The sequence below is a fragment of the Mesoplodon densirostris genome, chromosome X (genome assembly GCF_025265405.1).
Source record: "Mesoplodon densirostris isolate mMesDen1 chromosome X, mMesDen1 primary haplotype, whole genome shotgun sequence".
Lineage (NCBI taxonomy): Eukaryota > Metazoa > Chordata > Mammalia > Artiodactyla > Ziphiidae > Mesoplodon > Mesoplodon densirostris.
Genome location: NC_082681.1, coordinates 120,911,130 through 120,933,609, shown reverse-complemented (window position 1 = coordinate 120,933,609; position 22,480 = coordinate 120,911,130). Strand labels below are relative to the sequence as shown.

The 22,480-nt window shown below is 38.2% G+C and overlaps 1 protein-coding gene and 1 non-coding gene across 4 annotated transcripts in view; both read right to left on the bottom strand.

Annotated features, from left to right (window-relative positions):
• Nucleotides 1-22,480, bottom strand: part of RPS6KA3 (ribosomal protein S6 kinase A3) — a 111,272-nt gene that overhangs the window by 5,410 nt on the left and 83,382 nt on the right. For all 3 annotated transcript variants that reach the window (XM_060086281.1, XM_060086282.1, XM_060086279.1), the window contains 11 exons: nucleotides 20,807-20,895; nucleotides 20,546-20,610; nucleotides 20,368-20,470; nucleotides 18,082-18,206; nucleotides 16,349-16,474; nucleotides 12,263-12,352; nucleotides 10,153-10,311; nucleotides 7,942-8,103; nucleotides 4,041-4,117; nucleotides 3,367-3,484; nucleotides 629-769 (listed from right to left, as the gene is read on the bottom strand). In XM_060086281.1, the coding sequence (XP_059942264.1) occupies nucleotides 629-769; nucleotides 3,367-3,484; nucleotides 4,041-4,117; nucleotides 7,942-8,103; nucleotides 10,153-10,311; nucleotides 12,263-12,352; nucleotides 16,349-16,474; nucleotides 18,082-18,206; nucleotides 20,368-20,470; nucleotides 20,546-20,610; nucleotides 20,807-20,895 (1,255 nt within the window). The remainder of the gene's footprint in view (nucleotides 1-628; nucleotides 770-3,366; nucleotides 3,485-4,040; nucleotides 4,118-7,941; nucleotides 8,104-10,152; nucleotides 10,312-12,262; nucleotides 12,353-16,348; nucleotides 16,475-18,081; nucleotides 18,207-20,367; nucleotides 20,471-20,545; nucleotides 20,611-20,806; nucleotides 20,896-22,480) is intronic.
• Nucleotides 22,045-22,147, bottom strand: LOC132482836 (U6 spliceosomal RNA). The gene has a single exon (XR_009530999.1). It is a non-coding gene; the product is annotated as a U6 spliceosomal RNA (small nuclear RNA).

The window sequence follows — 22,480 nt, the reverse complement described above, 5'->3', positions numbered from 1 at the left end:
ACAAATAATGACAATGGGTAGTCAGTCACCTGTACACAGAATATGAAATGATTTTTTCCCAGATATTTTCTTCATATGCAAATTTATATAGATTTTATTAGGCTCATAATGAAAATAACCACACAGGTCAAATCCTCTGATTTAACTAAAACTGAAGAGGCCAATGTGGGAGGTTGAAATTATCGATGAGAGAGGACAGGGGTGGGTTCATAACAAGCAGTCCTTACTTTTCTCAGGACTATTAAATTTGTTTTTCCTTTGCAACCCTTTACCATGAGAGTCAGCAAGGCATGCTGTTTTAGAATTTGTATTTTGCCACTGCTGACAACCCCCAAGAGCCTGCTTTGGGTTGTGCGTAAGAAAGACAAGTACAAAGAAAAGTTAGGAAATCCATAAAGTTTATCTGATTGATAAATTCAGAAATCATTCCTAAACTGGTTTTATTATGCTATTTTGGCATGCCTTGACTTTTTCTTTTCCAAATCACCCACTGTAAGAGAATCCCACGCAAGAACTGGATGCAGGTTGAGAGACAAAGTGAAAGGGCAAGGTGCTGTGGTACGGAGAGGGCGTCTCATAGTCTCTCCTGGAGGACACGTGGCATGCAGTGCCCAAATGGGCCGCTCACCTTGACTAGATGCGGTGCGTCCTGTCTGTTTAGTTGGTATTGCGGCAGTTGGTCCCAGTGGACGATCCAAGGATGTCTGAGCACAAGGGCAGCAGTCAGTCTCTGATGAGGGTCCACATGAAGCATCTTTGACACCAGGTCCTATAATGGGAAAAAGGATAATAAAATAAACTTAAACCTTTGTTTTTCTCTAGCACCTGATACTGTTGAGTATTCTTCCTTGGCTTCTATGACACTATTTTTTCCCACTAGCAGACCTTTGGGTGCAAAGTAATTTGGTCAATATGACAATTTGTTTAAAAAAAAGCTAAAACTTAGGTCTTTGTTTTCTCCTACCTGAGTAACAGTAATTTTGGTGTATTACAAAGGGTAAATTTACCACATTTTATGTATCTTTAAGGACTTTGGCTCTTTCTTCCCTCAGATATTCTGAGTTTTCTACATTTTTGTGGGTTTATTTCTAAGTAATTTTCAGCTACTTAAGACTTTTTTGTGCTATTGGTAATGCTGAAAAGCAGTACATAACTGTCCAATAACAGGAATTAACTGGAGGGCTCTAAATGCTCCCCTCAAAGATTACAGAGTTATTTTAATTTTTTTTTCTACTTCCCAATTTTGTGGGTATTCACCGTATTACATTATACTTGTAATCACAGGTCTTAACTGGACAAATTAGCAAAAGTTATTAGTAATCACATGGCATTCATAAGATAGACTATGAGTTGGATGCAATTTTTTGTGCTCTATTTGTATCTCATCCTCACCTGCCTTGCACTCAAAAAAGCATAATAAAATGCAAGTGAATGAGAACCAAATTACAAAAATTATAGAGATAACCTCGACTTGCTTTAACTTATTAAAAAAAGCAGGCAGTATGTAAACTCTGATACTTTCTACGGTAACATTACTTGATATGCTTAACAACCGATCGTGACAAAGTTTGTGGTGGACTCCAATGGATAAGAACTACTACCTCACAGAGTGACCTTGAAAAAGGAAAATCTGATCACGACAATGCTTAGTATTTTTCAACAGTTCCCCAATACTTAGAGTAAACCCCAAATCTTGAGCATGATCGACAAAGCCTTCCATAATTGGGGTTCATCAGCTACCCTCTCACGTGTACCTGGTACTAGTCATACCAAACTCCTTGCACTGCCCTGGAGGCATTCTGCCATTCCCATTCCATCAGGACCACGCATGGGCTGATCCCTCAGCCTGGGATGGACTACATCCTTCTGCTTCCCAAAGCTGCCTGGCGAATCCCTTCATTGCTTCTGGAAAGCTTTCCCTGAAATCTTCCTGATCAAGCATCATCTGTGAACTTCTTTAGCATACAAAACACAGCATTGTAACAGGACATGTGACACTGTACTGTATATTTTTGGCTATCTCCCAACTAGACTGTGAGCTCTCTGAGATCAGGAATTCCATCTGAGTCACATCTTTTATCCCTAGAGCCTTCACTTATTAAGCACATTGTAGGTGCTCAATACATGAATTAAAAAGTAAACAAGGGGCTTCCCTGGTGGCGCAGTGGTTAAGAGTCCGCCTGCCGATGCAGGGGACACGGGTTCGTGCCCCGGTCCAGGAAGATCCCACATGCTGCAGAGCAGCTGGGCTCGTGAGCCATGGCCGCTGAGCCTGCGCGTCCGGAGCCTGTGCTCCACAACAGGAGAGGCCACAACAGTGAGAGGCCCGCGTACCGCAAAAAAAAAAAAAAAAAAAAAAAGTAAACAAGTACCCAGAAAAATGAATTATCTGGTTTAAAAAATTTTATTGTTAAACAAGGGGAAAGGCTAACATATCATTTTAAATATAGTTACAAAACTAAATATTATCTACACAGACATTAAGCTGGTCAACTGAGGCTTCATCTTTATGCCAAAAGTATCTATAAAAATTTCTGACATACCCTATTTACTAATGCAATCATATCAACTCAAGCATCCACCTCTAAGAAAAATAAGCACTTTTTACCAATATGTATCTTCCTCATCTCCTCTATGTTTCCCTTATTTTGAAATGAAAAACTTTGCTCTTCTTTTTAAAAAAGAATTTTCTCTAAATAAAGTGAAACTAAAAAAAAAAGTGAAACTAGAGCAGGGTTAGAAAGCAAATCAGCATTATTCAGGGGATGGCAGGTCTTCCAGCGAGAAAGGCTTTCCAAATAGATTTCAAGCAGACATATAAAACTAAATTACTGTCTACTGTGAAAAAGATTGACCCCTTTCTTCATAATATGGGCCAAAAATAGAAAATGGTGTAGTTATTCTAGGGAACAAGGGCTTTGGAATCAGCTATTTATTTTGGAGCATCCACATGTGCCTGGTGTATAACTGAGGATAAGTTCACACTAAAATTCTGGGCCTTGGTTTCCTACTGTGAAATGGTGATACTACCACCTATTTTACAGGGTTGCTAAGAGGATTAAATGGGATAATTTATGTAAAGTGCAGTGTGAGGCACAGAGGAGACACACAAATCATGAAGACCACCACCATTATTATTCATCATGTTCATCAGTAAGAAGTAGCTTGAGATATATAGATAATAGAGCCAAACCAATATATTCTGGGAAAGAAACAAAATTAGTGGTCAATTTTTGAGTTCGAGTTATTTGGTAGCATCATTTCAATACAACTTTATAAACAAGTTTCTAACTGATATTATTTTTTCTCACTAGGGATTATGAAAAATTATTTTCTCAAAAGCTTTTAATAGGAAGCCATACTTACCTTTGCTGTGTCTGAAACAGAATTCCAGTAGCCACCACTGAGTGAGAATTTTCCACTTCCTATCCGTGCCAGTATTTCCTCTGGTGTATCATCAGGGCCATTTGCAAATGGAGTGTAACTAATTTATAATAGAATTAAAATGCTAATGAATAAAACTTCTTTTTTAGTTGGTAATTTTTATATTTACTTGCAGTATCCAAAAGTACTCTAAGTAGTTCATTTAATGTAATACTTTATTAAAACCTACTAAAGTAAAAAAATAACAACATGAAGCTTCATAAAGTACCAGGTCAAGATATAAGTTATGAAATATTAATTTAGATTTAATATACAATAATATAAATAAGATATGACACATTATAGAATAAAATATTTAAAACAGTATATGTTATGGCATAACTAGACTACAAAAAAGATATGGAAAAAAATCAACTTATGACCTCAAGACATTAATAACAGTACACTATAGAAAATAGTAATGATACAGCTATAAATGTGAGAGAGAGACAGAGAGAGAGAGAGAGAGAGAGAGAGAGAGAGAGGATTGTATTATTAAACAAGATGAGAAAATATGGAAGGAAAGATATTACAACATAGAGATTAAAAAAATAAACCTAGATAATTTAAACAAATTATTGATAAATAAATGCTTACAACATATGGTACATACTCACCCAGTGAGCATTGTATAGAGGAGGACACCAAGACTCCATATATCACAAGCCGCATCATAGCCTTGTCGTTTTAAAACCTAGAAAAAGTAAAAATTAGTATTAACACACTGCTGTTTATTATATAGATTTGGATAGGCTGTGAACTGAATTATATCTCCTAAATCAATGCATACAAGAAAAACAGAACATGATTAACAAGGCAATATAGTAATCCTATTCTAGAACCTTCTACTACTAATAATTCCTATATACATAAATTTAAAATTTTTTTGGCATTTTAAATCTTTTTATAAAATTTATTTTATTTTATTTATTTTATTTTTGGCTGCATTGGGTCTTCGTTGCTGCAAGCGGGCTTTTCTCTGGTTGCGGTGAGCGGGGGCTACTCTTTGTTGTGGTGTGCAGGCTTCTCATTGTGGTGGTTTCTCTTGTTGGGAGCACAGGCTCTAGGCACACGGGCTTCACTAGTTGTGGCACACGGACTCAGTAGTTGTGGCTCGTGGGCTCTAGAGTGCAGGCTCAGTAGTTGTGGCGCACAAGCTTAGTTGCTCCACGGCATGTGGGATCTTCCCGGACCAGGGCTTGAACCCATGTCCCCTGCATTGGCAGGCGAATTCCTAACCACTGTGCCACCAGGGAAGCCCCCAGCATTTTAAAGCTTATAACTTTATTTCTTTCTTGGTGAACTAACAACTGCTTGGGACTCTGGCCATGGACCTATGTCAGACACGTTCATAGGTGAGAATTGTATAAATTTAAATTTTGATATTCAAATTAATTTACTGAATGCTGCTGTGGGACACAGTGGACTATAAAAATAAACTGAAGGTAAATTTCTTATTTAAATGTATTTATATTTTGTATGGGGCTGCAGAAACGATTAACATATAAGAAAACATAACTAAGTATAAATGGTATAGGGCAAAACTGCTCTTCTATATATATATAATTTGACTTACTCAAGCATTTAATAATCACCAACTATTATCAGGCATAAACTGTGACAAATACATTGTGACCACCTAGAGGGGGGGACAGGGAGGGTGAGAGGGAGACGCAAGAGGGAGGAGATATGGGGATATATGTACACGTATAGCTGATTCACTTTGTTATAAAGCAGAAACTGACATACCATGGTAAAGCAATTATACTCCAATAAGGAAAAAAAAAACTGTGACAAATACAAAACAACTGTTTTCCTTAAGAAAATCAGAATCTGGCAAAGGAAATAAACATATACATAGTTAACAATTCAACATGATAAGTATTCTAACAAAACTATATGTCTAAAGGATATGAGTACAAAGATGAGGAAGCAATTCATTCTTGATATGGGGAGAGAGGGAAAGCTAGGAGCAGCCTACTTGTATTGGGCCTATAAGTAAGAATTCAGGAGGCAAAGTGAAGAGGTGGAGGAGGGCAGAGGACACTCAAAGGGCAGAGGCAAGAGAGCAGAGCCTGCTTAGCGCCAGGCAAGTTCAGTGTGGCCAGATTTCCAGACAGGAGATACTAGAGAGACTGAAGGGCTTTTAAAAAGGCTTTTAAAATTATTTATTTATTTGGCCATGCCACACAGCTTGCGGGATCTTAGTTCCCCGAACAGGGATCAAACCTGGGCCCCAGTAGTGAAAGTGCTGAGTCCTAACCACTGGATCACTAGGGAGTTCACTGAAGAGCTTTTTATAAAAAACTTGTTAAGTAATCTAGATTTTTTTCCCTGCAGGCAATCAGATGTTATTGAAGCATTAAAGAGGAAAATAAAATAAGTGGATGTGTATACCAGAAAGATAACTCAAGGCATAGCGGGCGGAAATGCTGGCAAGAAGAGAGAATGGAGACAGGCCACCTCATAGGAGGCAATTTGTAAGGCAGGACATGAAGGGGAAAAGACATAAAGATAAAATGGGAAGGACTTAGTAAAGATTGGATGTATAGGGCTTCCCTGGTGGCGCAGTGGTTAAGAATCTGCCTGCCAATGCAGGGGACACAGGTTCGAGCCCTGGTCCAGGAAGATCCCACATGCCACGGAGCAACTAAGCCCATGTGCCACAACTACCGAGCCTGTGTTCTAGAGCCCGTGAGCCACAACTACTGAGCCCACGTGCCACAACTACTAAGCCTGCACTCTAGAGCCCATGCTCCGCAACAAGAGGAGCCACTGCAATGAGAAGCTCGAGCACCGCAATGAAGAGTAGCCCCCACTCTCCGCAACTAGAGAAAGCCCGTGCACAGCAATGAAGGCCCAATGCAGCCAAAAATAAGTAAATAAAATAAATTTTTTAAAAAAGAAAAGCATTAAAAAATATATATTAGTGTATGTTATATGGCAAAATAAAATTAAAAAAAAAAAGATTGGATGTATGGGGTAAGGGAAAAGGGGTCTACAATATTTAGGAATCAGAACGGAAAGGATTTGGCAACAGACTAAATGTGGAGAAATAACAGAGAAGGAAGATTTCAGGAGGACTTTAAAGTTTTAACCCAGATGACTAAACAGTAAAGAGGAGACAAAGAGTTGAGGTCAGTCTAGGGACAGTTTGATCACTGAAGATTTCCTGAAGGAGAATTTAGAGGCAGGGTCTAAAGCAAAAAACATTCCAAAAAAAAAACATTCCAGTGTGCCAAGGCATAAAAGCTACATGGTGATTTCAAGAAGCAGACTGCTTATATGAAGCAGGAAACAATCATGAGAAAAAATTAGATGGCTGGATTAGGGGGCCATGCTTGGACACCAATGTGTGTCAGAGGCTGTGGATATGTGGACAAAGAAGAAAAAAATCTGTCCCTCATCAGTTCTAGTATCTCTGGGAGAACAGACTCAAATAATCTTTAAAAAATATTTTTCTATCTAAAAAGTAACACAATTACAAAAAGTTTGGAAAACAGAGGGGGGGAATCCAACTATCTTAACATTATCAACTATTACAATTTTTGTGAAATATCTAGCACATGGTAAAAGCATAGACTTTGCGGCCAGGTTGCTTGGGCTCAGATCTAGATCTGACCGCAGGCAAATGACATCACCCCCTCACTGTGCACCTGGTTTCCTATAAAATGCAAATACAAGTACTCACCTAAGTTATAATGAGAATGAATTATTATATATAAATTATATCTCTGAGGATGAAATCCGTTAATATATGTGCCTGGCACATAAGCCCTATATTAGGATTAACTATTATAGTTACAATTTTTTACACAGTGATAATCAAAAGGCAAGATATTTTGAGGGCAAAGCAGTGGATTTTAGAGTTGCTACAGTGGGGAACTGCAATTTCTTAGGAAAAGAAGCAACCTGATCAAAGCAGTGCTTGAAGAAGACTTCAGCAGCTTTGTAGCTTCTTTGTGGACTGATCACAGAATGACAAAAGGAAGCAACACGCACCTAGGCTGCGGCAGTCATCTGGGGGTGTGGTGAGGGAAGCAGGGGCTAGGATGGCAGTTCTGTGAACAGAAGAGCCCTGAACCGGTTGCAGGGGATAAAAGAGATGGTAACTGGTTATACAGCGAAAGACAAGAAGAGCCCATGATGTTTTAGCCTTAGAAATACAAGGAAGATGGTGACAAAACCAGGAAATTTGAAGGGTGTTAGGAAAGGGGAAGAATAAGCTAGTTTCCATTTAACTCCATGCACTGACAAGCACGAAAGTGTCAGTGATAGTAGTTAGCTACAGATGTGTGATTATGCAGAAAGACAGAAGTCAGAGCAGGAAAAGCGTTATAGGTAGTACTGGATTGATGACAGGATGAACTACCAACAGAAGAAAAAGGGCTGATATTTTATTCTAATTATTTGCTCAGTAACTCTTCAATTAAACAACTATTAACTATTCTATATTAAACACAGTAAATGAGTTTTTAAATATACTGAAATATTGCAAGCAAACTCTTTCGCAATTACCTCTGGTGCAACAAAATTTGCAGTATAACAAGGAGTCATGAGAAGACCATTTTCTGCTCTTAGCTGTTTGGCAAAGCCAAAATCACAAATTCGAATAGATTCTGGATTGCCAGATTCATCCACATAAAGAATGTTGCTAGGTTTCAAGTCTCTGTGAACCACCTAATTGAAATACAAATTAAAGAGGTGCATTAACAATACATTTCCATTATGGAAAATTATTTATTCACAAACTGTCAAGCAATGCACTTAACAAGATGATGGGTACCAACCTTTACATTATCCCAACATTATAAAATGCTGACAGTGTAATATAACTGCAACACAGAACTGGGGCAAGGAGAGGAGGAAGAAAGAACAGTACTTACCTTCCCCCTCTTTGTCCAATTAAGTAAGCGGATTAAGGAAAAATGCAAATAGCAGTAATATCTGTCTCCAGGTTATTCATCGTTCAACAAATATTTATGGAATGTGTATCATGTACTAGGGTATTATACAAGGAGCTGCAGATACTTTGGTGAACAAGACTTGTAAGATCCTTGCCTTTATATGCTAGGAACTTAGTAGTAAGGGAGGCAGAGAATAAATAGGTGAGAGATGGGGCATAACTCGGGCAGGTCAGGAAGGGTCTCTAGAGGAGGTAACAACTGATCCAACATCTGAAGAACAGAATGAACAAGCCAGAAGAGTGGGGGTAGTCATTCTAAGTAGAGGGAATGGCGTGTACAATGGATGAACACAACAAACATGTACAGACAGGCTCAATGGAACAGGCATGGGTTTTAGGAGTAAAAAGGAAAAAAAACTCCCAGATTTACGTAAGTACTGCCTACTTGCTATCCAAGTAACAATGTCACAAACACAAAAAGATACCATTCCTTTAAAGTTTGTATTACTTTCCCCCTTTAATCACCTACTTGAATACTTCTTTTATCATAAGCCTCTCTGACACTCCTTATTAGACTTATGTGTTTCCTCCATCACCAAATTCTGAGTCTATGTTCTAATCAATAACCTCAGTTTTAGGTCCTAACATCCGGAACACTACTTCTCCAGACCATTTTAATAACTAATTACTGCTGAGGCACTGAGAAAAGAACATAACAGAGTTAGATGACTGCAAACTCACAAATTCTTCAGTGAAAACTGAGTTCTACCAATTTCCAGTCCCAGTACTAGGCAAATCTTGAGCAGCTACAAGTCAAGAAGCTCTAGAATTAAATTAACACATTTCATTTGTTAGCTTCTAGGGGCAAAGAAAACGAGAATAATGTATTGAAAATAAACTCCTTAAGAAGAGATCTCTTATTCTTTTCTTGCTTCCCATTCCTCTTCACTCCTCTGCTGTTCTCCTTTCCTTCCTCCCCTCATCTCTCCTTTCTTCCCCTTCCCTCCCAGACTTCTCTTCTTTTAAAAATATGATTTTTTTTTGCCACTTACTAAAAATCTATATGCAGGAAAAAGGATGAGAGCATCCACCATCCAGAAACCAGGTGGTTATTTGGCCTCATCTGTTTGAAGGATTTCCTTTTATAAGTGAATACAACCCATGACTCTCTGGTTCACTTCTAAACTCGAAATGGGCCCAGTTCTCAAAAGTACACAGTGGCCTAGAAAAAACGGTGCTACGTCTTCCAGGTCACAAAATCTCACTCACTTCTTGGGAAGCATAAAAATTTAATGTTTATAAACAAGCTAAAATTTCAAAGTAGAACTTCAAGCTCATAACATGTACACACTGCTATATTTAAAATGGATAACCAACAAGGACCTACTATATAACACAGGGAACTCTGCTCAGTATTATGTAACAACCTAAATGGGAAAAAAATTTGAAAAAGAACAGATACATTTATATGTATAACTGAATCACTTTGCTGTACACCTGAAACTCTCACAACATTGTTAATCAACTATACTCCAATATAAAATAAAAGTTAAAAAATTAAATTAAATTAAATTAAAAAAAGAAAGAAACAAAAAAGAATTTCAAGCTCAATGGGAGAAGTCTACATAGAGGAAGAACAGGATAATTAAGCTAATATATTTTTCATTACAGGCATAAACTAACTTCTACCTTTGTAATTTCAGCTCAAACATTAAGAAAGAAAAGGTAAGAAAAAGGGTATTTGGTATTTTATACCAAATTTTATAAGATATTATGTATATATGTGTGTGTGTGTATATATGTAAAACGTTAAAAAGACTCACCCCTTGTGCGTGAAGATATTCAACAGTTTTGGTTATAGTAAACAGGACAGCACTGGCCTCTCGTTCAGAGAAAAATTTCTGTCTAAGAATTTTATCCAGCAATTCACCCCCTTTCATAAGTTCTGTCACTACATACACATATTTTCCATCATCATATACCTGTAACATTTAACAGCAAAATGTAAAAAATTAGGTGAAGCTTTACATGTGCTCAGCACACAGTTTGGCATGGTAAAGAGAAATTAAAACTCACTTTATATACAAGGAAAATTTTACTTATCACAACCAACGAAGGATATAAAATTTGCAAACAATTTTATACACATAAAGATATTAAAATAGGAACTGATGAGACTGAATGTCAGAAAAATAACCTTTAATTTCCTTCCGTGAACCTTAACTCACGGCAATCAAAATAAGTATGGGTACGGTATCCGAAGGGGCACTGAACTTCTGTTCTTAGGGTGTGTTCCTCTTGATCTTTCTACCTACTAATGATGAGAGGGACTGGTAGAAAGACATGCTGCTGTGATTTTCCTGGCACTTCTGCAACTGCAGAACTTCTGTATTTATACATACAGTACAAAGAATTATTCTGGTTTTGATTAAATCGAAAGACAAGCTGTGGCAAGAATTAAGTAGGAAGATTAAGTAGCAAAGAGAAATTCCATTCAACCACACAGAAGCATACCAATTTACTCCTAATGTAGAAAAAGAAAGCTCACTGTAATTTTGGGTATGTACTCTAAGCAATCCCGAACTGAAATAACCCCCTCCTTAAACTTCAGGCCCTTTTATTCCCCTCTTCTCATAGAGTTACTGCACACCTCTGCGTAGCTCCCTAACAGGTACCATGTATTAGGGCCCCAAATATGGAGAAAACAAGGTACCTGCCCTCAAAGTTTTTATTCTAGTAGGGAGAAACAGACATAGAAATAAGAGTTTAAAAAAATGTTGGAGATGCTGTAACAAAAGTGGGGATAATTTTAGAGACTTTGGAATTTGAAATGAAGGAAGGAGCAAAGATGTAAAAAAATAGCAACAGCTTAGGGAGTTCCCCACGCAAGGCTGAGAGAAAGTGTTTTCTACATTTCCTTTTTAATTTACTTGGTTGGATTCTTGGAGGTTATATTAATTAAAGAGTCACTTAAGTGAAACATTTAATGGGACTAAGTTAACATTCTCCTCTAACAATGAACAGTGATAAATTATTCTGAGGAAATTAGAGTTTCGGTTAGGAAGGAGAAGGGAGGATAAACGTTGGAATTCACAGACCCTCAGAGGTGAAAGGTATCTTAGGAGTCCTCTGGCTTAGCTGGCTACATGACACTTCTGGTCTACAATACCCAGACACGGCCTTTGAGTCTAAGTGAGCAGCATGAGCAAGAGAGGGCTTAATGCTGCCTGAGGAGTTTGCACCCTTTGCCAACACCTCTGTTATGATGAAAGCTATAAGTAGCAGGGAAAGGAAACTTCACTTGTCTGGGGGGTGGTGATGGGCAGGGCAGGACTCCTGAAGGAAGTAATGCCTTAGCTAAGTCTTAGATGTGTGGTAGTTAGCCAGGCAAAAAAGGGAAATGGCATTCTCAGTTGAGTGAATCATAAATTCAAAGACAGAGCAGCAGAAGAAAACGAGGCATGTTAAGAAAAATTTGTACATACTTGAGCATGGCTGGAGCATAGGGTGTGTGAGGAAGTGTCAAAACTACTACAGACAGAGGAATGCAGGGACCAGAGGTGTTGGGGAACATGAACTGTAGGCAGGGAAGTAATATGGTTAGATACAAGGGACAGCTCCCTCTGGCAGTACTGTGGAAGACAGTTTGGGGAGGCTATGGAGCCTGAGACTTGTCAATCCTGAACATAATTAATACCCAAGTGTTCCAGTAAATACTGATATTAAAAGCAATAATGTAATACTTTTCTTCTTAAAGGCAGAAAAATTAACTAAACATTTTTCTCTATAACTGGAATTATGCTATATATGTTGGCCTCTTATTTTTTTTTACTCACTATATCGAATTCTTTGTCTACCACATGATATTTGAAAACATTCCAAATATGAGTTAGACAACTGAGTCAAATGATCTACGTTAAAGAATCTACTTACATCCTTTAGAGTAATAATGTTTGGATGTTGTCCATAACGAAGAAGAATTTCAATTTCTTCTGTAGGGTCTCTCTTGCTTTTATCAATAATCTAAAAGGCAAATATTTATCATAAAATCTCATGAACTATACAGTATAAACGTTAAATATTTACAGCTACAGGCTTAGGTGTTATTTTGTGTAAACACTGTATTTATAAGCCTTTTATCAACCATTTTTATTCAAGTACCAGGCCAGACTGTCTAATCAAAATTTGAAAGCCAGTCTTGATATAGATGGCAAGACTGCAAAGTAAACTCTATGCCATGAGTCACATTCAAACCAGGTCTGTCTAGTTTAAATTTTTAGCAAGTTTAGGATTTAATAAAAACTCAAAAGCCTCAAGAAAAGGTACCAAGAACACAGTTAACATATCTTTCTTCCAGCCTTCAATGTCTTACACCTTTGGGAACTCAGTTAACTTAAAAACAAAAAAAAACAAAAAAAATTTATTTATTTTTGGCTGCGTTGGGTCTTCGTTGCTGTGCGTGGGCTTTCTCTAGGTGCGGCGAGCGGGGGCTACTCTTCATGGTGGTGCGCAGGCTTCTCATTGTGGTGGCCTCTCTTGTTGCGGAGCACGGGCTTCAGTAGTTGTGGCACGTGGGCTTCAGTAGTTGTGGCTAACAGGATCTAGAGCGCAGGCTCAGTAGTTGTGGCACACGGGCTTAGTTGCTCTGCAGCACGTGGGATCTTCCTGGACCAGGGCTCAAACCCGTGTCCCCTGCATTGGCAGGCGGATTCTTTTTTGTGTGTGTGTGTGTTACGCGGCCTCTCACTGTTGTGGCCTCTCCCGTTGTGGAGCACGGGCTCCGGACGCGCAGGCTCAGCGGCCATGGCCCACGGTCCCAGCCGCTTCGCGGCACGTGGGATCCTCCCGGACCGGGGCACGAACCCGTGTCCCCTGCATCGGCAGGCGGACTCTCAACCACCGCGCCACCAGGGAAGCCCCGGCAGGCAGATTCTTAACCACTGCACCACCAGGGAAGCCCTCAGTTAACTTCTAACCCCTATCAATACAGATAATTAAGAGCAAGATGTATTTATAATACCACCATTAGCATTTGTTTATTGAATTTACTTTCTTAATAAAATGTTTCAATGGAATATCCCATCAGTTGTAAGCTACTTATAAACAAGTAATAGTTAAGTGGAACAAACTTTATTTTTTTTTTTTTATTTTTTTTTTTGCTGTACGCGGGCCTCTCACTGCCGCGGCCTCTCCCGTTGCGGAGCACAGGCTCCGGACACACAGGCCCCGCGGCCATGGCTCGCGGGCCCAGCCGCTCCGCGGCATGTGGGATCCTCCGGGATCGGGGCACGAACCCGTGTCCCCTGCATCGGCAGGCGGACTCTCAACCACTGCGCCACCAGGGAGGCCCACAAACTTTATTTTTGAAGCTAGGTAGAAAGCTAAGCAGAATACCATACCTAGAATTCTACTTGGTTAGAATGAAGTTTAATTATTACCATAAAGCCCTTTAAAATACTAATTTAGCTTTCCAACTCTTTTATGTCACCTGCTTCTTAAAAATACTTCTCTTTGGCTTCCCTGGTGGTGCAGTGGTTGAGAGTCCGCCTGCCGATGCAGGGGACACGGGTTCGTGCCCCGGTCCGGGAAGATCCCACATGCCGTGGAATGGCTGGACCCGTGAGCCATGGCCGCTGAGCCTTCGCGTCCGGAGCCTGTGCTCCGCAACGGGAGAGGCCACAACAGTGAGAGGCCCGCGTACGGCAAAAAAAAAAAAAAAAAAAAAAAAAAAACAAACAAAACTTCCTTTAACGTTTTAATCTGTTAAAGTAACATTATATTTTTAAAAAGGCAACAAGGACTTCCCTGGTGGCACAGTGGTTAAGAGTCCGCCTGCCAGTGCAGGGGACACGGGTTCGATCCCTGGTCCGGGAAGATCCCACAAGCCGCAGAGCAACTAAGCCCGTGTGCTACAACTACTGAGACTGCACTCTAGAGCCTGCAAGCCACAACTACTGAAGCCCGCGTGCTCTAGGGCCCATGTGCCGCAACTGCTGAAGCCCGCACGCCTAGAGTCCATGCTCCACAACAAGAGAAGCCACCGCACTGAGAAGCCCACACACTGCAACGAAGAGTAGCCCCCGCTCGCTGCAACTAGAGAAAGCCTGTGCAGCAACGAAGACCCAATGCAGCCAAAAAAAAAGCTGGAAAAAAAAAAAGAAAAGGCAACAAGTTTTGCTTTCATTTCATCCAAAAGGTAGTCTGAAATAAATTTTGTGACCTTCATACTTTCAGTTTTAAAACAGCTTAGTAATTATGTATGCAACAAATACCGAAACGCTTCAGCATCCTAGGAAAGAGCTTGCAACTCTCAATATGAGCCAAATCTGTTATCTGAAATGGATTTAGTTGTGAAAACAGTTCTTTATTTGGAGAACAGGGAAGTCAAACACACAGGCGTCCACTGTGATCAACTGCAAATGATAGTGTAGAATCAGGTTAAGTGGATGATTAAGAGGAAAGGTACATGGAATAGACATGCTGACTCAAGGGAGATGATTTGGGGTTAGTCTTTTGAAAACCAGAACACATTGGGAGGTTTTATTTTATTTTTTAAATTTATTATTTACTTATTTTTTGGCCGCACCACATGGCTTGTGGGATCTTAGTTCCTGGACCAGGGATTGAACCCGTGCTCCCTGCAGTGGAAGCGTGGAGTCCTAACCACTGGACCACCAGAGAATTGGGGAGGTTTTATTTTTGGCAACATTCTCTCTGATCGGCTAATCGTGAGCCCAGCTTACATTATATCCATAACTCTGCTTGTGAATCTTAGATATGTAGTAATTTCAGTAGAATCAAGTGCTGGGATTGGTTTTAGGGATCTAATTTAAGTCACAAGAATCCACATATAGCTGGAAGATGTTCTCAAGGTTTTGGTATACTGCTCCTGGTTTCTATAATTTGAAGGGGGCCTCAGGACATTTCTGCTTTTTTCTGATGTGTTTATGGAGGCAAGATACATTCTTAAATTGCCTACCAAGTACATTATTCACATTCTCTCCTTTCATGTGTGCAATTTGGAAATTTCTATGTACCCCACATTTCACTGAGTAGAAGAGCAAATTAAAATGTATTTCTATGGTTCATCCTTATAACTGACAGAATGCCTTACAGACACTGATGACTTTCTAAAACAACTACATCCAAGTTTAAAATAGCAGCAACAATTTTTGGGTGTGTCCTCCCAGATATTTGCTATGCATAAATAAAGCACATTTATTTTTATTTTTACACAGTAAAATCATACTAGATCTAGATAAATGGATAGATTGGTGGAAGGATAGAAGTAATAATAATTAATGCCACTTTCCCCACTAACTAAACACAAGCTACCCATAGTTATAGACTAGTTCTAAGGCTCAAGTTAAGTTGAAAGCTTTAGACATTACTTGAATTGTTTGTGATGGGAGAGCAGAGGCATCCAACTCAAGAAGTGAAAAGGCAGAAACTTGAATATAGTATTTGTTCACTTATAACTAAAGGTTTGGACTCGAACTTTATCATAGAGGTATGTGCCTTGGTTTTTGGTTTAGAAAATCCTTACTGTCTTAGGATGCTTGACGAACTTAAAACAGCTAATGATAATATATTTTATGACAGTGGTTCTTATTCTTTTATTGGTTCACAGATCCTTCTAAATGTGAAAGATGGTATGAACATTTCTGCCATAAAAATGTAAACATACAAAATTTGGCATATAATTCCGAGGAACTCCCTGACATCTTGACCATAAACGGGGGACTTCTGAGAGTACACGGGGTGCTACTAAAAACCAGGTCAGGTGTAAAGTGGTACTGCCCTCCGCAAACTGGATGTATGCTGCCTTACCTTTTGAGCTCATAGGAGGATCTATGGTTCCAGATTAAGATCCCCGAAGATCACTAGCCAGACATTTAAATTACCTTACCTTTTTATAACAAAAGGCACACTTACCAAAGAAGAGTGTAATTTTTAACTGGTACTAGCATGCATGAATAAGAACTGTTAGAGGTGCACTTGAAATCTAAAAACACTTACCTTCACTGCAAACTCCATGTTTGTGGCTTTATGTATACATCTCTTGCAAACGGAGTAGGAGCCAACCCCAATATCTTCTTTTACTTCATATCCATCAGTAAACTGAATACTGTTCCTGTGTAACTGCTACAAACACAATTATAAATTGATGAAGAGCCCTGTAATGACTTTGGTACATTACATAATAGGGAAACATGTTACTCAGCATGCACTGTTGGCCTTAACTATAAATATAAATGAATTTAGTAAAAATAAAAATGAATCTTTCTGCATATATTCTTCTATAACTGTGCATTTCTGAAGTGTTTACAATACAATGCACAGCAAGAAATATGCCTTTAAAAAAAGCTTATGTTGAAAAGAAAAAACTGAATATGTACAATAAGAAACACAGAGCTACGTGATAAGGGGCTGACAGCCTTGCCAGTGGTTATGTCCCAATCTACTCCCCAAACGGCTGCAGGTCTTTGAAATACCTTTGCAAATGGGGAGGCATTTGAAACCTCTGGCATAGAAGAAAAGATTTAGGAGGATTCAGAATTAGAACATCTGGATTCTTCTCTCTGATGTGCCACATAGAAATCATAAACATACATTCTATAGAATTCATCACATGCTTGTCATAGTAAAAGGGACAGAGTATTTCAACATGAACTTTGTTCAAAAAACAGTGCTTAAATTGGTTTTCTAGAAAGTGGAAAGCAAGATAACTGACTTGTGAAAAAAAACTTTAGCGCAAAAGCAACTTAATCATCAAGCAAATTCAAGCACTAAGTATACCCTAAAAACAATGCTTCAAAAGATATATCTAGTTCCCTCTATGATTAAGAAGATGAATTAAATTTATCTTTCCATGATACTACGATGGGAAGAAATAAATCTAATGGTTTGTACTATTTGTGTTCCTCTAATAACATTTAATTTAGCAGTGCAGTCGCCTGCTACAAACACACACACTCAGAAACCTGCTTCTGTAGCTCCTTTTTCTCCCACTGATCAACAGATGGGATAAGGAGGGAGTTACCCTAAGGCAGTACCCATAACCATTTCTTCCTAATGACAATGGGGCTCCAAAAGAACAAGGACACAAAACTTGGAAAACTTAAAATTTAAGTTTATTTTTATTTCTTATATATTTCTATGGCAGGGGTTGGCAAACTATGGCCTGTGGGCCAAATCTGGTTCACTACCAGTTTTTTCTAAATAAAGTTTTATTGGCACACAGCCATGTTCATTCATTTACATACAATCTATGACTGCTTTTGTGCTACAATGGCAGAGTTGAGTAGTTGCAACAGAGATCCATACACCCTAAGAAGCCTCAAATATTTATTATCTGGTCCTTAAAGAAAAAGTCTGCTGACCCCTGTTCTAAAGTATCAGTGAACTAGGAGACCTCAGCTCACCATAGCTGATCTAACAGACACAGAGGATGAAACAAATTAGGCCCAATAAACATTCTGAGGCACAGGAGACAAGAGACAACAAGATGGTGATACTTATCTCAACTCTCTTAGAATTCTACTTTCAAGTCAGATAGGTATCCAGGATTCTGGCGCATGCAACCTTTTCAAAGGTATATGAAAGGAGTTTCTAAGAGTAATGTCAATGATATAAAATGTATTTTAAGCTGCTCACTTAAGGTCAGCAGATCAAATCTAACATAATTATCCACACAATGAACTGTATCTTACAATATTTCAAATTTAAAATTACTTAAGACATTCACTCACCTGAACAATTGAATGCACACCAACTGTCTGCATAGCTTGGCTTTCATCATCTGAGGTAATAGCAACAAAACTAAACCCCCGAAAAAGCTGATGTGCATTAGCACTAGGTGGAATGCCAGGTGAATCTGAAAAGAATAATAAATTACGAAGAAAGTAATTGCTTTGAAAGGTAATTAAGGGAAGAATTGTCAACATTATGACCGTTCTCACTTATTCTGGAATTCTACTCTCAGGCATCCAGTGTTTCCAGGATAACTAAGTAAGGCACTGTATCAGATCTGTCCTGATGGCTTATTGCCATGAAAACTCTAACATCCTAGTCCCTCAGAGCACAGAAAATTGCTAATTCATTTGAAGAATATACTAAATTAATGAATTACTGGGTTAATATTATTCTAAATTAGCACTGTCCCAAAGAATTTCCTGCAGTGATGGAAATTTTCTTTATCTGTGCTGCCCAATACAGTAGCCCCTAGCCACATGTAGCTACTGAGAATTCGAGATGTGGTTAGTGTGACTAAGAAACAAAATTTTTAATTTTAATTAATTTAAATTTAAATAGCCACATATGGCTATTGGCTACCACATTGGACAGTGCAGCCCTAAATAATAACCTAACAATGCTATGGCTCCTGGTTAGGGGGAGATACAAGGTTGATCTGCAGATAATTTAGGAGAAAGGAATTTAGTCCAGTGGTCTCAATACATAATGTCAGAATATAGAAATCTAAACTGAAGAAAAAATTATTATACACATAAAAGATCAAATATATATATATGTAAATTATTATATATATATATACTAGGACAATCACAGTACATAGTCCTTAAAATGTTTTATGACATGACATGTATTGTTATTCAAATTATTTATGTGGAATCTACTGGCATTAACAAAAACAGAAAAATACTTTTACAATGTAGTTAATGCTCACTATAAAAAGAAATAATAAAAGTATAGGGCCTCCCTGGTGGCGCAAGTGGTTGAGAGTCCGCCTGCCGATGCAGGGGATACGGGTTCGTGCCCTGGTCTGGGAGGATCCCATATGCCGCGGAGCGGCTGGGCCCGTGAGCCATGGCTGCTGAGCCTGCGCGTCCGGAGCCTGCGCGTCCGGAGCCTGTGCTCCGCGACGGGGGAGGCCACAACAGTGAGAGGCCCGCATACCGCAAAAAAAATAAAAAAATAAAAAATAAAATAAAAGTATAATAAATGTGTTATTCATAAATATAAACACACAATTAGGCATACTAATATTTATAAACATACTATAAAGGCTAAAGGCAAGCAAAAAACAGGTAAATCGACTTAAACATCAACTCCACATAAAGTTCTCTTTTAATATCATACTGAAGACTTCTGCTAAGAGAACCTATCTGGGCAGAATATAATATAGAACTGCTCTATTCTAAGATTTTTTTCCTCTATCAGGACAAATTGTATTGAGAAAGCAAAGTAAAACATTACCATATATCATCAGTTCTATGCATATCACTGTCTATACATTTGATAAAATTCTGTTCATGTGTTAATCCAAATTTCTAAGGCTGCCTTATAAAAATAAACACCCATCAATGCTTAATATACATTGTTAGACTTTTGGCTGTAAAGCTTTATAGCAAGGTTTGAATGATACACTCTATGGGAAATACACGCAAGTACATTTTCTATTTATTTGCTTGTCAATGATAAACCTGGGATCTGATACACCTAAATGAGAGAATATTAGAGTGCAAAACACCATTATGTATAATACACACACTTATGAATGAAATACAACTTACCATTTCAAAGATCACTTCTCTATAATAGTAACTGTGCAATTTTAGGATAAAGTTTGTACAATTTGGGGATAAAGCCTGACACAGGATACGAATCATTTTGAAGTTATCACACCTCACATAAAGTTTAAGTTATGTTTGGGATTTGAACTTTGTAAGTACTTCCAGAATACCATATAATATTAGAATTTTAAAGGGCACTATTTATGCTGTAGTATTTCATGTGAACATAGCTACAGGTAAATAAACGCACAACCAAATAATTTTTTCACACAAATTGTATCAAAGTTTAAGGTACAACATAATTTGCTAAAAGATTTAACAAGGACCTTAACTTCTATAAAATGCTATAAAGGATTTACTAATGATCTAGTTATTGCAGCAGGGGTAGTGTATGAAGGGAAGAAATGAGGACAGTATATAGAGTTATACTAGATAAGATTTTCTGATTGAACAAGAAAAATATATATATTGTCTTATATTTGGGTTTTCATGTTTTCTCCTTACCTTTGGGAGTTTTCGCAGTAAACTCAGGATCAAAATAGAAAGTATCTTCAGGCCTGCCAGTTGCAGGTTTAAAAGGTGGATGAATTTCTCTTCTATACAGTTTCTGGAGGAAAAAAAGAGACTTAGACATGTGTTAATTATAAAAAAAATTTCAAGCAAGTTTTCATTCTATACTTACATTCCAGTCTATTGTTGAGAAAAATGAATGTCTTTTAATTTCTTCAACTCCATCTGGTCCTGCGCCTATCAAAAATTGACTAGTTTTGATTAAATGGTAATTTTATTTCAAGGATAAATATATATATTGTTTATTCAGTCTTCACTTTTAACATTTGTCCTACTATTTCATAATCCCACAACAAACACAAATATCCATCTCCCCCCTAGAAAACAAACACCAACAAACACACAAAAGAAACAAATTAATTAAAAATTTTACCTAATCTGTTTGCAGGATTTCGTTTGAAAAGCATTCGTAAAAGACTCTGGGCTTCAGGACTCAAAAACTGTGGCATCCCAAGTTTGGCTCTAAATAATAAATCCATATAATATTTTATGTTTTGGAGGTATCTGTATTTTATTTTTAAAATAAACTTAATTTAAAGATAATTATGGATTCAAAATCAGAAATAATACAAAGAGAGCCTACGTACCCTTTACCCAGTTTCCCCCAGTGGTAACATCTTACAAAACTACAGTGTGATATCACAACCAGGATACTGACATTGACACAATCCACTGATCTCATTCAGATATCTCCAATTTTCATTGCACTTATTTGTGTGTGTGTTTAGTTCTATGCCATCTTTTAAATTGAAGTATAGTTGATTTACAGTATTACATTAGTTTCAGGTGTACAGCATAGTGATTCAGTATTTTTGCAGATTATATTCCATTTTAGGTTATTATAAGATAACGGCCATAACTCCCTGTGTTATATTGTATATCCTGTTGCTTATTGATTTTATACAGTGGTTTATATCTGTTAATCCCACGCCCCTAATTTGTCCCTACCCCCCTTCCATCTCCCCTTCGGTAACCATACGTTTGTCCTCTGTATTTGTGAATGTTTCTGTTTTGCACATACATTCATTTGTATTATTTTTTGACTCCACATGTAAACGGTATCATACAGTATTTGTCTCTCTCTGTCTCAGTTATCTCACTTAGCATAATGCCCTCAAGGTCCCTCCACATTGCTGAAAATGGCAGAATTTCATTCTGTTTTATGGCTGAGTAACATTCCATTGTGTGTGTGTGTGTGTATGTGTGTGTGTGTGTATGCCAAATCTCCTTAATCCAATCATCTGTTAATGGGCACCTGGGGTGCTTCCATGTCTTGGCTATTGTAAATTGTGCTGCTATGAACACTGGGGTGCATGTATCTTTCTGAATTAGTGTTTTCCCACCAACAGTGTACAAGGGTTCCCCTTTCTCCACATACTCTCCAACATGTGCTTTTTTTTTTTTTGGCCACACCGCGCACCTTGCGGGATCTTAGTTCCCCGACCAGGGATTGAACCCAGGCCCTTGCAGTGAAAGCACGGAGCCCTAACCACTGGACCGCCAGGGAATTCCCATCCAACATGTGTTATTTGTAGACTTTTTTTTTTAAACATCTTTATTGGAGCATAATTGCCTTACAATGTTGTGTTAGTTTCTGCTGTATAACAAAGTAAAAATATGGAATGCTTCACGAATTTGCATGTCATCCTTGCCCAGGAGCCATGCTAATCTTCTCTGTATCATTCCAATTTTAGTATATGCACTGCCAAAGCGACCACTATTTGTAGACTTTTTGATGACAGCCATCCTGACAGCTGTGAGGTGAAGTTCTATGCCTTTTTATTACATTTCTAAGTTCCTGTATCCACCACCACAGTAAAGGTACTGAACAGTTCAACACCACCAGAATCCCTCAAGTGGCTCCTTTATAACCACACCCACCTCCCTCCCTCCCCAATTCCTAACCTCTGGCGACCACTAATCTATTCTCCATTTCTATAATTTTGTCATTTTAAGAATGCCATGTAAATGGAACCATACAGTATGTAACTTTTTTCATGCAGCATAATTCCCTTGAGATTCATCCAAGTTGTTGTATTAATAGTTC